This window comes from Hoplias malabaricus, chromosome 7 (assembly GCF_029633855.1).
Source record: "Hoplias malabaricus isolate fHopMal1 chromosome 7, fHopMal1.hap1, whole genome shotgun sequence".
Classification (NCBI taxonomy): Eukaryota; Metazoa; Chordata; class Actinopteri; order Characiformes; family Erythrinidae; genus Hoplias; species Hoplias malabaricus.
In genome coordinates this window covers 5,005,317-5,017,816 of record NC_089806.1, presented here as the reverse complement: position 1 = coordinate 5,017,816, position 12,500 = coordinate 5,005,317, and the positions used below count along the sequence as shown (strand labels likewise).

The 12,500-nt window shown below is 46.2% G+C and overlaps 1 protein-coding gene across 1 annotated transcript in view; it reads right to left on the bottom strand.

The window, feature by feature from the left end:
• The window catches only part of dcbld1 (discoidin, CUB and LCCL domain containing 1), a 20,381-nt gene extending 8,582 nt beyond the window's left edge, over positions 1-11,799 (bottom strand). The window contains exons 1-4 of the mRNA XM_066676796.1: positions 11,647-11,799; positions 8,352-8,485; positions 5,267-5,313; positions 2,171-2,347 (exon numbers count right to left, since the gene is read on the bottom strand). Coding sequence (XP_066532893.1) covers positions 2,171-2,347; positions 5,267-5,313; positions 8,352-8,485; positions 11,647-11,799 — 511 coding nt within the window. The remainder of the gene's footprint in view (positions 1-2,170; positions 2,348-5,266; positions 5,314-8,351; positions 8,486-11,646) is intronic.
• Positions 11,800-12,500: the final 701 nt, after the last annotated feature.

Here is a 12,500-nt window from a genome sequence, read left to right as displayed (position 1 = left end):
TCACTGTTAGCGATTGTAAAAGTAGCATGTGTGTGTGTGTGTGTGTGTGTGTAAATAAATAAATAACAGTTGTTTTATACATACACAGTAAAACCTTGACTCAGGAGTGAACTAACTCACTAATACGATGCCGTGCCAACATCTCTGTAGCATTAAGTGTGTAGTGAGTAAGTGAAGTTAGAACACGACAATAAAACCTCCCCCAAACCACCTCCTCCTCCAGCGTTCTCCGTCTGATCTTCAGTGGTAACACACTTAAAAACAACCTGTTTATATCTTTACATTCTCTTTGATTACGCATTATTTGTTGTTTATAAAAGTACATTTTTCTTATTTAAAAACACGTAAAAATAACTGGTGTGGTTTTTGGGGCTGGAACGGATTAATGACATTTCATTTTAATTTAATATACGAGTTGAGTTAAGAGCTCAGTCACAGAACGAATTAAACTCGTAAGTGAAGGTATTACTGTACCGTGTAAAATTACAATTGTCTTATGTGTAAAAGCTAAAATGATCAAAGGGCAGGAGAACGTTTGAATTGTGAATTACAGCTATACGTTACACACCAACATTAAAGACTTTATTTGTACTTTTAATACACTACCTCATTCTCCTTTCGCCTCGGCCAGAGCACCCGTGTCATACAGTAGGTCCTGAGCTTACTCTGGTGCCCAGACTGCTGACCTGGACTGTAGGGGACCGTTGTCGTAAAAACCCATTGGCTGCAGTCACTGCTTTCTGTTCCAGAGCGGGTACCAACAGACCACAGACAGCTCTGAATGCCCATCTCCCATCTGTCAGAGCCTCACCTGGAGTCCAGTCTAAAGAAGGAAAGGCCTTTTCTAGTTGGTTTCTCAGGGTTCCAGCGTTCTGCTAAAACTCTTCTAAAGCTCTCTGATGTTGTCGCTGTTAATGTTTGTCAACATCAGCATCAAGAGAAGGTCGGATCACTGCTGCGTCCGGGACGAGGAACGGACACCGGTACTCGGACGGGGTGAGAGAGGTAACAGAACCGCTCTGCAGCACACCGCCCAGTGGAAAAACACAGCTAGTGAAGAGCAGTGTTCCTCAGCTGCACCATATTACACCACCGAGGTCAGAGAACACCACTCCTCTTCCGCCCAAGAGACAAAGTGCTCCTTCTCCGACTCCGGGAGCACTGCTCCTCCTTAAACAGCGTGAAATTGGCCCGACTGTGCTGACTACACACACCGCTCTGAAAATAAACGCCCCGTCCGGCCCGCTCCTATATTTAAATGTGCCTTTGTGAGAAGGCCTGTATGATTGTGGGGAATCAAGACAGAAGGCCTTTCAACTCTTTTTCTGCAATACCAGGAACGGGTAAAAAGCCTCAGCTATCAGCTGGGTGCAGGGCGGAGGAGGGTGGTCGCTGAGGGCTTCTCATGTGCTTTTGGGCCGTTCCACTGGATTGACAGTCACAAGAAGGCGCCTTTGTGAGGATAATCACCCCTTGTAACAGAGGCTACTCCTCTTCTACTGATGGCTGTGAGGACTCCGACCAGAAGTTTATAGACACCTTTGTAACCTACTTCCCCAGCAGGGCATCTAAAGGGAGTTTGGCTGCGGTGAGTGTCTCCACTCGTTTGGAAAAGGTCACGTACTGGATCACAAACAGTAACCAACCAACAGTTCATTATTTATAACTTATCTAGATACGACTGGAATTGTGGAGCACATACTGTAAAGGAGAGGTATTCGCCCTCTTCTCCACAGTGGAACACAGATCTGGGTCTTTAATGAAACCTCCGTGATCTGCTTTAGTCAAAACACCACAAGGATCAAACCCCACAGCAGTGTTCTCCCCCTGTGTAAACAGCCCCTGTTCAGAACGCCCGCTTTCAGCACCTGTTCCTTTAAATGATAATGAGCCGCTCGCTGTTCACCCCGACCCCGAGCGCACAGCAGTGAGGAGCGAGGAGCAGAAGCTCTGGTTTTTAGCCAGTTTTCACTCTGTTCTCTTTCTTCTCCGTTTTTACTCAGTGCTCTTATTTCTCTGTGCTCATGGAGTGAGGAGCAGAAGTTCAGCGGTTGATGGAAATTGTGATGTGTCAATAAAACAATAATCGTGACAAGCGTACAAGAATTTCAAAAAGAAAAGACTACTCTAATCGTCTGCTGAACTGCAGTCTCCTGGGACTGACACTAACCTGTGATCCTCTTCCTCTCTCCCAGCTCCAGCTGCAGCCAGTGTGTGGCGTTAGGGTCCGCCGTGGGGGAGATGGTGCTGCTGTCTTTTGAGGGCTGATCAGCTGGAGACCCCTCGAAAGCGTTCTTCTCCCAGGAGGACGTGACGTGAGGCTGAAGGATGGTCTGGCTGTTACAGTCTGTGGAGGGAGAGAGGGAAAGGGAGATTAGTTTGCCTTTAAAAAGTTTTAAGACTAAGAGTAAGTAGCTTCAGCTTCAAAAAGACTGCTCTCTTCTGATGTGGCTTATGTAAAAACGCTCAAACTGGCAGCAGCTTTCATTCCTTCAAGAGAACTTCACAGAAAGCAGTGAACTTCAGGAAACAAGTATAAAAACATCAGAAGGCGGGACGCTGGGTTTCTGCTTGTGCCTAGAGCTTGTTTGACATAATAAAACGCATGTGGAGCAATAACGAATTTATGGTGTGCCATGACACAAGAGGAAGAGCGGGTCTATTAAAAACCCACCATCTGTACGTTTAAACAGAGTCACGTGCGTTACCAACAGACCAGCAACGAGGAAGAAGAAAAAGTATGTTTTACACCGACTTCCTCAGGAAAATAAAACCCTGGCGAACACACAGAGCACGTCTGATTAATGCAGCAGTGTGTGCCTCCCACTCGTGCATACGGGTCTTTATGAGTCTACAGGGCATCAGCGTTTGGTTGGATGACCAAGGGCAGCTCAGTGAGGGGCAGGGAAGTGATCCTGATTGAAGTGGCCTGCCATAGATCGACAGTAATGAGGTTCTGGGTGGGGGCTGATTTCATGGCTGTATTTATCACAGTCAACGGTGCACTGCTGTGGTCTAAACCCATTCAGCAATGAAGCTCACTGACTCCTGGACGACTGCTGTGTAAATCAGTCCCTCAGTCGGCGTCCACACCACAGGATTGATTTATATGATTGTTCATTCATTCATTTAAAATAATAATAATAAAAAACCCATAAAACCTCACTTTGCAAAAACAAATATTCAAAAACGATATCCTACTCGCTACTGATTCTGGTGCACTCAGTATCCTTCTCTTAGATTAATCACAGCATACTCATCTCTCGTCTCTCAGCTATTGGCTATAACTGACACAGCACTTTCCTGGTTCATCTCTTACTTTACCAATAGATCGCACTTTGTTGCTCTTGGTACACACAGATCTTCCCCTAGTACTGTTACACAAGGTGTTCCCCAAGGTTCAGTCCTAGGCCCTATACTATTCATCACATACATGCTGCCACTTGGTCAGATCATCCACAGCCATGGTCTTAATTATCATTGTTAATCAATTATGCGAATGGCATCATGTTCTTTGCAGGCAACTGGCTTCTAAGCACAGCTCTTTCATTAAGTAACTGCCTCCAAGGCCCCATGTAAGGGACAAGATCTTTTAGTGTTTAATGTCTCACTAAAACATACTTAAAGAGAACATTTTCTATTAAAAACAAAATCCAGTGCGGTGCATGTTTATATCAACGTGTGGATATTAGTGTGAGAGTCCACCAACACACACACTGTGAAACAAGACCCCCCCGGTCTGTTTTCTGTGCTCTTCCCAAGTCTGAAAACACAGGATAAAACGAGTCGTTCTGATCCTGCTCCGCTTCTGACGCCTAGTGCAGAGACTTTAGAATGGCCCCGCCCCCTCGTCTGAGTCTGTCCAATCACAGCGCTGGACCCGTATTTATGTGAGAGCACAAGGACGCAGCAAAACAGACACAAGGAGCGCGGAGAAATAAGAGCACTGAGTAAAAACGGAGAAGAAAGAGAACAGAGTGAAAACGGCTAAAAACCAGAGCTTCTGCTCCTCGCTCCTCACTGCTGTGCGCTCGGGGTCGGGGTGAACAGCGAGCGGCTCATTATCATTTAAAGGAACAGGTGCTGAAAGCGGGCGTTCTGAACAGGGCTGTTTACACAGGGGGAGAACACTGCTGGGGAGAAATAAGCAGCAGCAGGAAGAGATGAGTGAACAAGGCACTGCGCTAAACCGTGAATGTGAGTGAGTTATAAACCAGCTCAGTTTAAAAAAAAAAAAAAATGAAGCAGATGTAAACAAAGCAGACCTGGCAGGTGTGCGGTGGCCGTTAGAGCTGCACATTGGCAGCAGGAGGCAGTTGAGCCCAGCGATGTGGTGCTTGGCAGATCCATGACTCACCTGGGACCTGCTGCTACAGGTAGAAAAGAGCTGCTGTGCCAGACTGTGTCAGGCGAAACTAATCAGCTCTGATAAGAGGTTCCCACGCTCCCCAAACCAACCGGCTAAACCAGCATCAACGGATACACAGCCAGTCTGTTCACAACAAACACTCCACCACTTCCCTGTTTTCAGCACAGTGTAAATAAATGGAGCACACGGGGGCAGGGCAGGGCAGGGCAGGACGGCCAGGAAACCTCAAAACCAAATCTGCTTACTCAGAAAAGCACACACAAACACCAGGTATATCCATGTGTACACTCAATCACAACCGTATTCCTTACAGATATTTTAAGGTTGTTTCAACAGCGATGATATTTAAGGACACCACTTTGACACTTGAGAAATCTACATTTAAATACGAAATGTGTTTGAAATGGACAACACATTTATTAAAAAGGACACATTCCCCTCTTCTCCACAGTGGAGCACTGTTCTGGTTTTTAATGAAACATCTATGACCTGCTTTAGTCAAAACACCACAAGGATCAAACCCCACAGCAGCGTTCACCCCCTGTTCCTTTAAACGATAACGAGCCGCTCTCTGTTCACCCCGACCCTGAGCGCACAGCAGTGAGGAGCAGAAGCTCTGGTTTTTAGCCATTTCCCCTAAAAAAGACTGGGTGGTCTTGTTTCACAGTGTGTGGGTTGGTGGGCTCCATGTTCCCAAATTAATGTGCACATGCACTTAAGAGGTGATTTATTTATTTTAAAAACAAAAGTCCACTTTAAAAAGAAATAAAATCCCATTGTTTTAATTTTAATAAACATTTGATCCATTTTTATAAAATGTTTACGTCACAGAAACGTAACGTTTACAAACGATGAAAAAGCTAAAGGCAGACACAGTATAAAAGATTTAACTCTTACCACTTGTGACAAATGTGAAGAATGATTCAGACAAAGGACCACTGGAACTGAGAGAGAGAGAGAGAGAGAGAGAGAGAGAGAGACACACAGAGAGAGTGAGAGAGAGAGATATCAGTCAGAGCTCAATGATTACAATTACAGTGATAAATGAAGGGGCTGTGATGTGAGGGGAACACCCACTGAGCCCAAAGAGGAGCACACCCCCCCCCCCCCAACCCTTTGTTCCAGAAGCCCTCCTCCCGTCCCCCCACATGCCGGTTTCCCCCGACTCCATGGAGGTCTGGGGCAAAGCTGTGCTGCTGAGAGCGCCGTGTGAGGCTAATTAGAGGGGGCATGGCAGGGAAATTGCATCTCTCTCCACCGCCCTTTTTAAGAACGTGTCATTTTCACAGGCTTCATGGTGAGAGTCTCGTCTTCATCGTTCTGACGGTTACAGTCTGTCGTTCGGCCGTTTGTCTTTATAAAGCAGCTTGACTCCCCGTAAAACGGCAGCAGGAATGAGTCCATCTTTGATCACTCACCAACACACCCCCCCCCCCCCCCACAGGTTCAGTGCTAACACTTTCATAAGAAATCCACTGTACAATACTTAGTGTACTTTTGAGTACAGTGATGACGACACGTCACACAATCCAATGGGAAATGGAGAGGGAGGGGAGCTACACGTCTTTAAAATGTTGGCCCCAAATAGTGGCCTTCTCCTTACATAGTGCACTTAAAAGATTATACAAACTAACACTACTACACACAGACAGCTAATACATGCTTTTATCACTGGACGTACAGTGCACTATTTCAGTGCAGAAACGGTTATTTTGTGACGTACACTGTGCACTACGCAGTGTGGAGGGAGATATTTGAGTTTCAGCGTTTCAAATGCAGCTTGGTACAAAGCCTGTTGTCATAGCAACATGTCATCACGTCCTGATAGTAAGAAATTGTGTGAAACTAAAAAAACTAACAGTTTACACGCTGTATGGTTGGTTTCCCCTTAGGGTTCACATTTAATGAGAGGAGAATAATTACATAATTACACATCCTTAAAATACTTACACAGGCATCCAGTCGTTCAGCCATGCATTATGCGGTTGGCTATTTAACGTCTGAGAGTCTTATGTTGATGAAGAGCGGCTGATTTTTTAAAGCAGAGATGCTAATTCATCAATGCTGCAGCACTAGCCTCGAGCCAACAACAACGTTTTTAGATTAGTTCTGGAATCATTTGGTTGTTAGTGGTTTTAAATCAAAAATGTAATTATTTACCAATTACCAATGTCAATATCCACCTTGTAGATGTAAAGTCAGAGACAATAGCTCATTTGTTGCTGCACAGTGTGTGTCGCCCGTCCTCTAGTCCTTCATCAGTGACACAGGACGCTGTCGGCTGGATGTTTTTGGTCGGTGGACTGTTCTCGGTCCAGACACTGAGGGGTTTAAAAACTCCAGCAGCACTGCTGTGTCTGATCCACTCTACACCAGCACAACACACACTAACACACCACCACCACGTCAGTGTCACTGCAGAGTAAACTATCCACCGCGGTTGGAGCTGGACGTTTAGGAGGCTCTATGTTTCACACCCGTCAACGATAGACCCGTGTGCTGCGGGCTCAAGGAGGTCTCGTCCTGTCAGCATCAAAGATGGCCCTTTCTTTCTGACACCTTGGAATGAGGCTCAAAAGCAATTTCTCAGCTTGACCAGCGAACGCTTGTCCTGTCCTGTTTATTTTGACACAGCTCCAGACAGAGATCATACAGCTGCCAGCAGCCCTGTAGAATACCTACCCTTTGATGTATGTGCACAGGCCTGGGCTCCAGGAGCAGGAACTCCCTCTAACTCAGAACGAGAGCTGATGTCTTAGAGATAAAACAAGATCAAGAGCAGACACAGATGGATCTTTAAGAGTGGAAAAGAATGAGGCGTGTGGAGACCTGTCCAGGAGCGGGGCTTATGAAACATGCTCAAGGCCGTTTACGTTATAAAATAGCTTTTGCTAAAACACTTCTGGTGAGTTCTCACGTTCCTCTTCAGAGGGGTAGGGTTAGGGGTTTTACCTTTGGGCCCGTCTGGTGGCTCAGCTGAATCTGAACTGAATCACCGTCTATAGCAGAATTTAGCACACGCTCTTCTCAAGAACGTCTTACAAAACCCCTAGCCACTTTCCTCAGAGAAGACATCCTGACGAGTAGAAACAGGAGTCCAGAGCCCACTGAACCCAGACCCCACTGGACACAGGGTTCAATGCTGTAAGATCCACACTGTGTCTGAGTGTTGAAACGTGCTGCTAACATGAAAACCTGCTGCAGTCTGAAAGCATATTCCTGAAGATGACAACACACACAGTAACATTAACACTGCAGTGCTGACGACTCAGAAAACCGCCACAGACCAGAGGTGTAGCGCTACATGGAACTGGCACCAAGTAAAGAGCTAACCAGGCTAAAACATGATCGCCATGGCTGTGGAAGAACCTGACGACGTAACGGTGCTCGGGGTTCGGTCGTGGTTACTACGGCGAGGTCACGTCTGAGCGTGTTTGAGTAACGGTTGTTGATGGACCATGTATTTTTTCTGAATCTGATGCGTCTCACCGCTCTGTCGCTCTGATAAACCGCATCTAACATCCCCCCCCATGTCAGGTGAAGTGGAGCTGTTCTGATTGGTCAGACCTCCCGTTTGTGGTGTAGACGCACTGTGGTGTGCCTTTTGTGTCGTTTACAGTTAGAACAAGGTGTTACACCACCCTTTTATGTCCTCAACAAAGAAACTATTCTGTTCTGATTTGTTTGCACTGTGTTTGTAAAGTGCTGTGTTGGCGCTTGGGTGAATACGCTGTGTCTCTCTGCGGCGTGTTTTCATATTCAGGTCGTCTTGGCCTCAGTACAAAGGACTCCTTACAAACGAAACAGTCATTTGGCAGAGTGAGGCGCAGTGGTTATGAGCACGGTGTAACTGCAGAATGTGTGTTGACGCCGATAACTAAAGAACTGTGGGACGTGGACATTTCCAAATCTACAAAAATGTAATACACAGTAAGTCATTAACCTGAGTTAGAGGAGATGGGATCTTTAGGGAATATCTCACCAGTTCGACAGGATGCCATTAGCTCGGACAGCCTTGCACTGCCCCAGTCCACTGTGCTTCTCCAGTGTGACTGGTCCTCCAAACCGGTCCAGGATGACTCCCGCATGGACTGCGGATTTACATAAATGTGACGTCTGAAACAAAGAGAGAAGAAAAAGAACTGAACCAGAGGAACAGGGAGAACTGGGGTAAAGCACAGAGTACAAATCCTGACACTGAACAAGCACTTTTGGAGTTAGGGGACGTAAAGGACGTAAAATTCTCCCTCTTCTCCACAGTGGAACACAGTTCTGGTTCTTAATGAACGGTCTGTTACCTGCTTTGGTCAAAACCCCACAAGGATCAAACCCCACAGCAGTGTTCTCCCCCTGTGTAAACAGCCCTGTTCAGAGCGCCCGCTTTCAGCACCTGTTCCTTTAAAGGCTAAGCAGCAGCTCTATGAAAGTGTCAAACAAATAAATACAGTGGTTGAGTTCCTAACTTGTGTTTATTGAGAGTCAGAAAACATGTTATTTCTTACTAATTGAAGGAATAAGGTTTAAAAGACCGTTGATCCCCCCCCAGCGGTGTTGGGAAACTCTAATAGGCGTCTTGCCTGTGACGTAGATGGTGGACAACAACTCTAGAAGCTGCACTTAATTTAATGCAGAATGAGGAAAAGGTGTGTTGTTTTTGGCTGCAATCATTCAATGTACAGTGGGACATCTGTGAACAAATGGCCCAAAGATCCCAAAATATCCAGAAAATGGACTAAATTTGTCCACTTTAAACGGGCACTTTGGAAAGGACCATCCGCTCACTCCGTTATCTGTAGCTCATTTCACTGGCGCTTTTCCAACAATATGGGCATGTAAGGACACCAACGAAAGGTGTTCAAGAGCCTCTGTAACATGGAGGTAAACAGGGTAAGGACACTCACTTCGCCTGTTTTAGTTGGTGTTAGTTAACGTTAGCTTGACTCGCTAAACTCGGTGCTCAGATTATACTCGGCTACGTAGCTGCATTACGGAGGTTTATAGTGTCGGATGAATTCGAGTTCGACTTCGATCACATTTACAAGAATAACGGTACCTCTACATTTGAGTTTAGCTTATTGCTAGGCTATTGTCATGAATAATGTTGGTTATTTAGCTAGATACCGTCATAACAGTCAGTCATAACGGTGTTTTACCGCGGCGTTGTTCAGCTGTTGTCCACCAGTGACGTCACGGTCGCGTTCGAGAATTTCCGTAGAGAGCTCGGGTTTTTCCGTCAATTTAATAAAACTGTCAGTTTTAAAGCAAATTAAGCTGCTATTTTCATTTTAATTCATACTTATATCTGTCAGTAACTACAATAATGTGGAATATTCATGGAGGTCCATTAAGTGGTGCTTAGTCTTTAAATGATGAGCCACTCGCTGTTCACCCCGACCCTGAGTGCACTTGCACTTACGAAGTTAATGTTTAATGTATGTTTAATTCTTCCATATGAGAATATCAGACAGAGTAGGGAATGGGTTTGCATATCTGAACAATGCAGGCACACACACACACACACACACACACACAAACACACACACCTCGTTTTCTAAGGCTAATGTGCACAAGTAACACCTCCAGAACAACGTTATGAGGACACTTAGCTACAGTAATTCGTCCTTGTCGAACATGCCAACAAGGCCATTACCTTTCAATTTATAGAGGCATTTTACGAATGTTGGGACAGACTACGGCTGAACACAAGCCATTCATCTTCCCTGAGCGTGCCTCATAGTTACAGCTGAAATGGGAATGAAAGGCACATTGTAATTTAATTGTGAAGAGACAATTACAGTGATTGCAGTGTCCCAGAGGAATGTAAAACACTTCTAGTCTAGTCTCTTGTAGTCACTAGCCAAAAGCTAAGCTTCAAAATACCTGTAGAATAATAACCCCTTACACTCTGCTGTGTGTGTCAGGCTCGAGCCGGTCAGGGACGCTGAAAACGTACAGACTCAAACAGTGAAAGAGTGGGAGGGAGTTTTAACAGCTTCACAATTTACATTTCTCTCATCAGTTCTTTGGAGCAATGCACAGGTTTGATTTGATTGGCTGGAGGCTATTTTTATTGAACAGGTTTAAATGGCATGCATAGTTAAATAAAGTTGATTGAAAAGTGTAGCACAAAGTAGCACTAGAGAGAACCTCTTGAAAAACCCTGAGGTTAGTCAGGGTTTGGACGCCCCTGCAGCAGACGAGGGCCGAGAGATGGGAGACAATGTAACTGTAGTGTACGATCAGTGTAACTAGCACACACACACACACACACACACACAGTGCCCCCAACACTGCAGTGGAGGCCCTGCGATCTGTGCTGACAAACGTCAGGTCAGAAATAAGCGTCATGGCTGGTTGAAAGAAACCCATCAACGGCAGGTGGTGCAGAGGAGGGTCTGCGGGACATTTCTAGAGGCTTGAATGTGGGTGGTAAGTCAGGGGACTGTTATCTCAAAGTTGTACAGGTTTACAGAGTTACAGGTACAGAGTTTATTGCAGAGGAGACGTGGAGAGGGCTTCATTACCACCCTCACCCCCTGAGACCCTCCTCCACTCCCAGCAGGGCTTTAGAGTCTGACTGAGCTGAGCACAGTGTCTTTATGAAGGGGGGGGGGGGGACGACAAAAGAAGGAAAGCCTGTGTGGTTCTCTCTGGTTTTCAGAGCACATCCACCACAGAGAGAACGGTCAGAGGAGGATGAAGATCAGCTTCAAGTAAAAGCTTTGCTACAAATGGGGATAAGCTCCGACATCTTACTGTAAACCTCTTCTCAGCTGTCCTCCAACTTTCCTTAAGATTAAGTCCCTCTCGCTCCAGAAGGAGGATTAATCGATACGAATTTGGCTGTGACAGTTCAGACAGAGGTCACATGGAAGATGTGTGTACAATTTAATGCAACATACACACTCATCAAAAAATAGTGGCACCAAGAACATAAGGTTGTGCCATTGGGTTACTTTCCATTCTGACTCCTGCTGTTGTGCTGGTAGCATCCTCTACAAGTGAGAGTTTGAAAGCAATTGGAGCAGTTGGAAGAGTTAGAAAGGGGTCTCATTGTAGGGCTCTGGGAATCAGGATGGTCTTATCTACGTATTGTGCCTCATACCGGTCGTGTGGACTTTACCATAGCTCACTGTTGGCAGCAGTGGTTAGAGAAAGGCATGCACCAGAGACATGAAGGACCTGAAAGACGTACATCATTAGCACCATTGGCAGACGGCTGCTGGCCGCAGGACTACACTCACTTAGACGTTATTAAGCCCTTAACACCACGTCACTGTTCCATAGACTGAGGTGGTGTGATGTGGGACTGTGATGGAGCCATTGATGAGTCCCACTGGGTCTTGGTGGAGACGACCAGCGACTCCGTTTGTGGCGGCACCGTGCTCGTTCGCTGTCACACGGCCTGGGGTCAGGGTGTGGGGTGCCATTTCTTCTGATGCCAGATCACTGTTGGTCTTTGACAGCTTGAAGTTACATTAATGAGGTCACGCAGCCTGTGTTCTAATGATTTATATTTCCTCGTAACCTTGATCGTCCTTCAAAATAACACTGCAATCCGACACGTCCTTCTGGGTGCGACTCTTTTCTTCGTAACGCGTGTAAAGGCGGTTCAAACTGGAAACATTCAGCATGTTGTCATTAAAAAACATCAATGGAACTGTGCCCTATGCTTCCAGTGAATCCGCCCTTTCAGCTCAGCCTCGTCTACACCTGGGCTCCACCTGTCCAGCTCACACTGCTCCACGGTACTCTGGAGTAATCCACAGGCGTGACGAGCCTTTGGGGCCAGCCCCAGGGTCATTAGGGTGATGGAGTAACAGAGGACATGCTGTGTCTTATCTGTACAAAAGCTGCCCTGCGTTCAGCCTGAACTCTTTAACTTGATCATTTATCCACCAGCCAGAGCCACGCACTCCGGCCCCTGTCTCTCTCTCTCTCTCTCTACTGCTCTCAGGCTGAGCTCGACTACCTCAGCATGCAGCCAGTCATCAGAGTTATGGCCCTCAGCGGCATAAATCCGACTGGATTACAGACCTCCTGCTCAAAACCTGATTAAGATCTGATTTAAAGCTGATTTAAGCAGAGGTTTATCCACGGGGGCCTCCAGTTATTCAGGGTGACTCTAAAG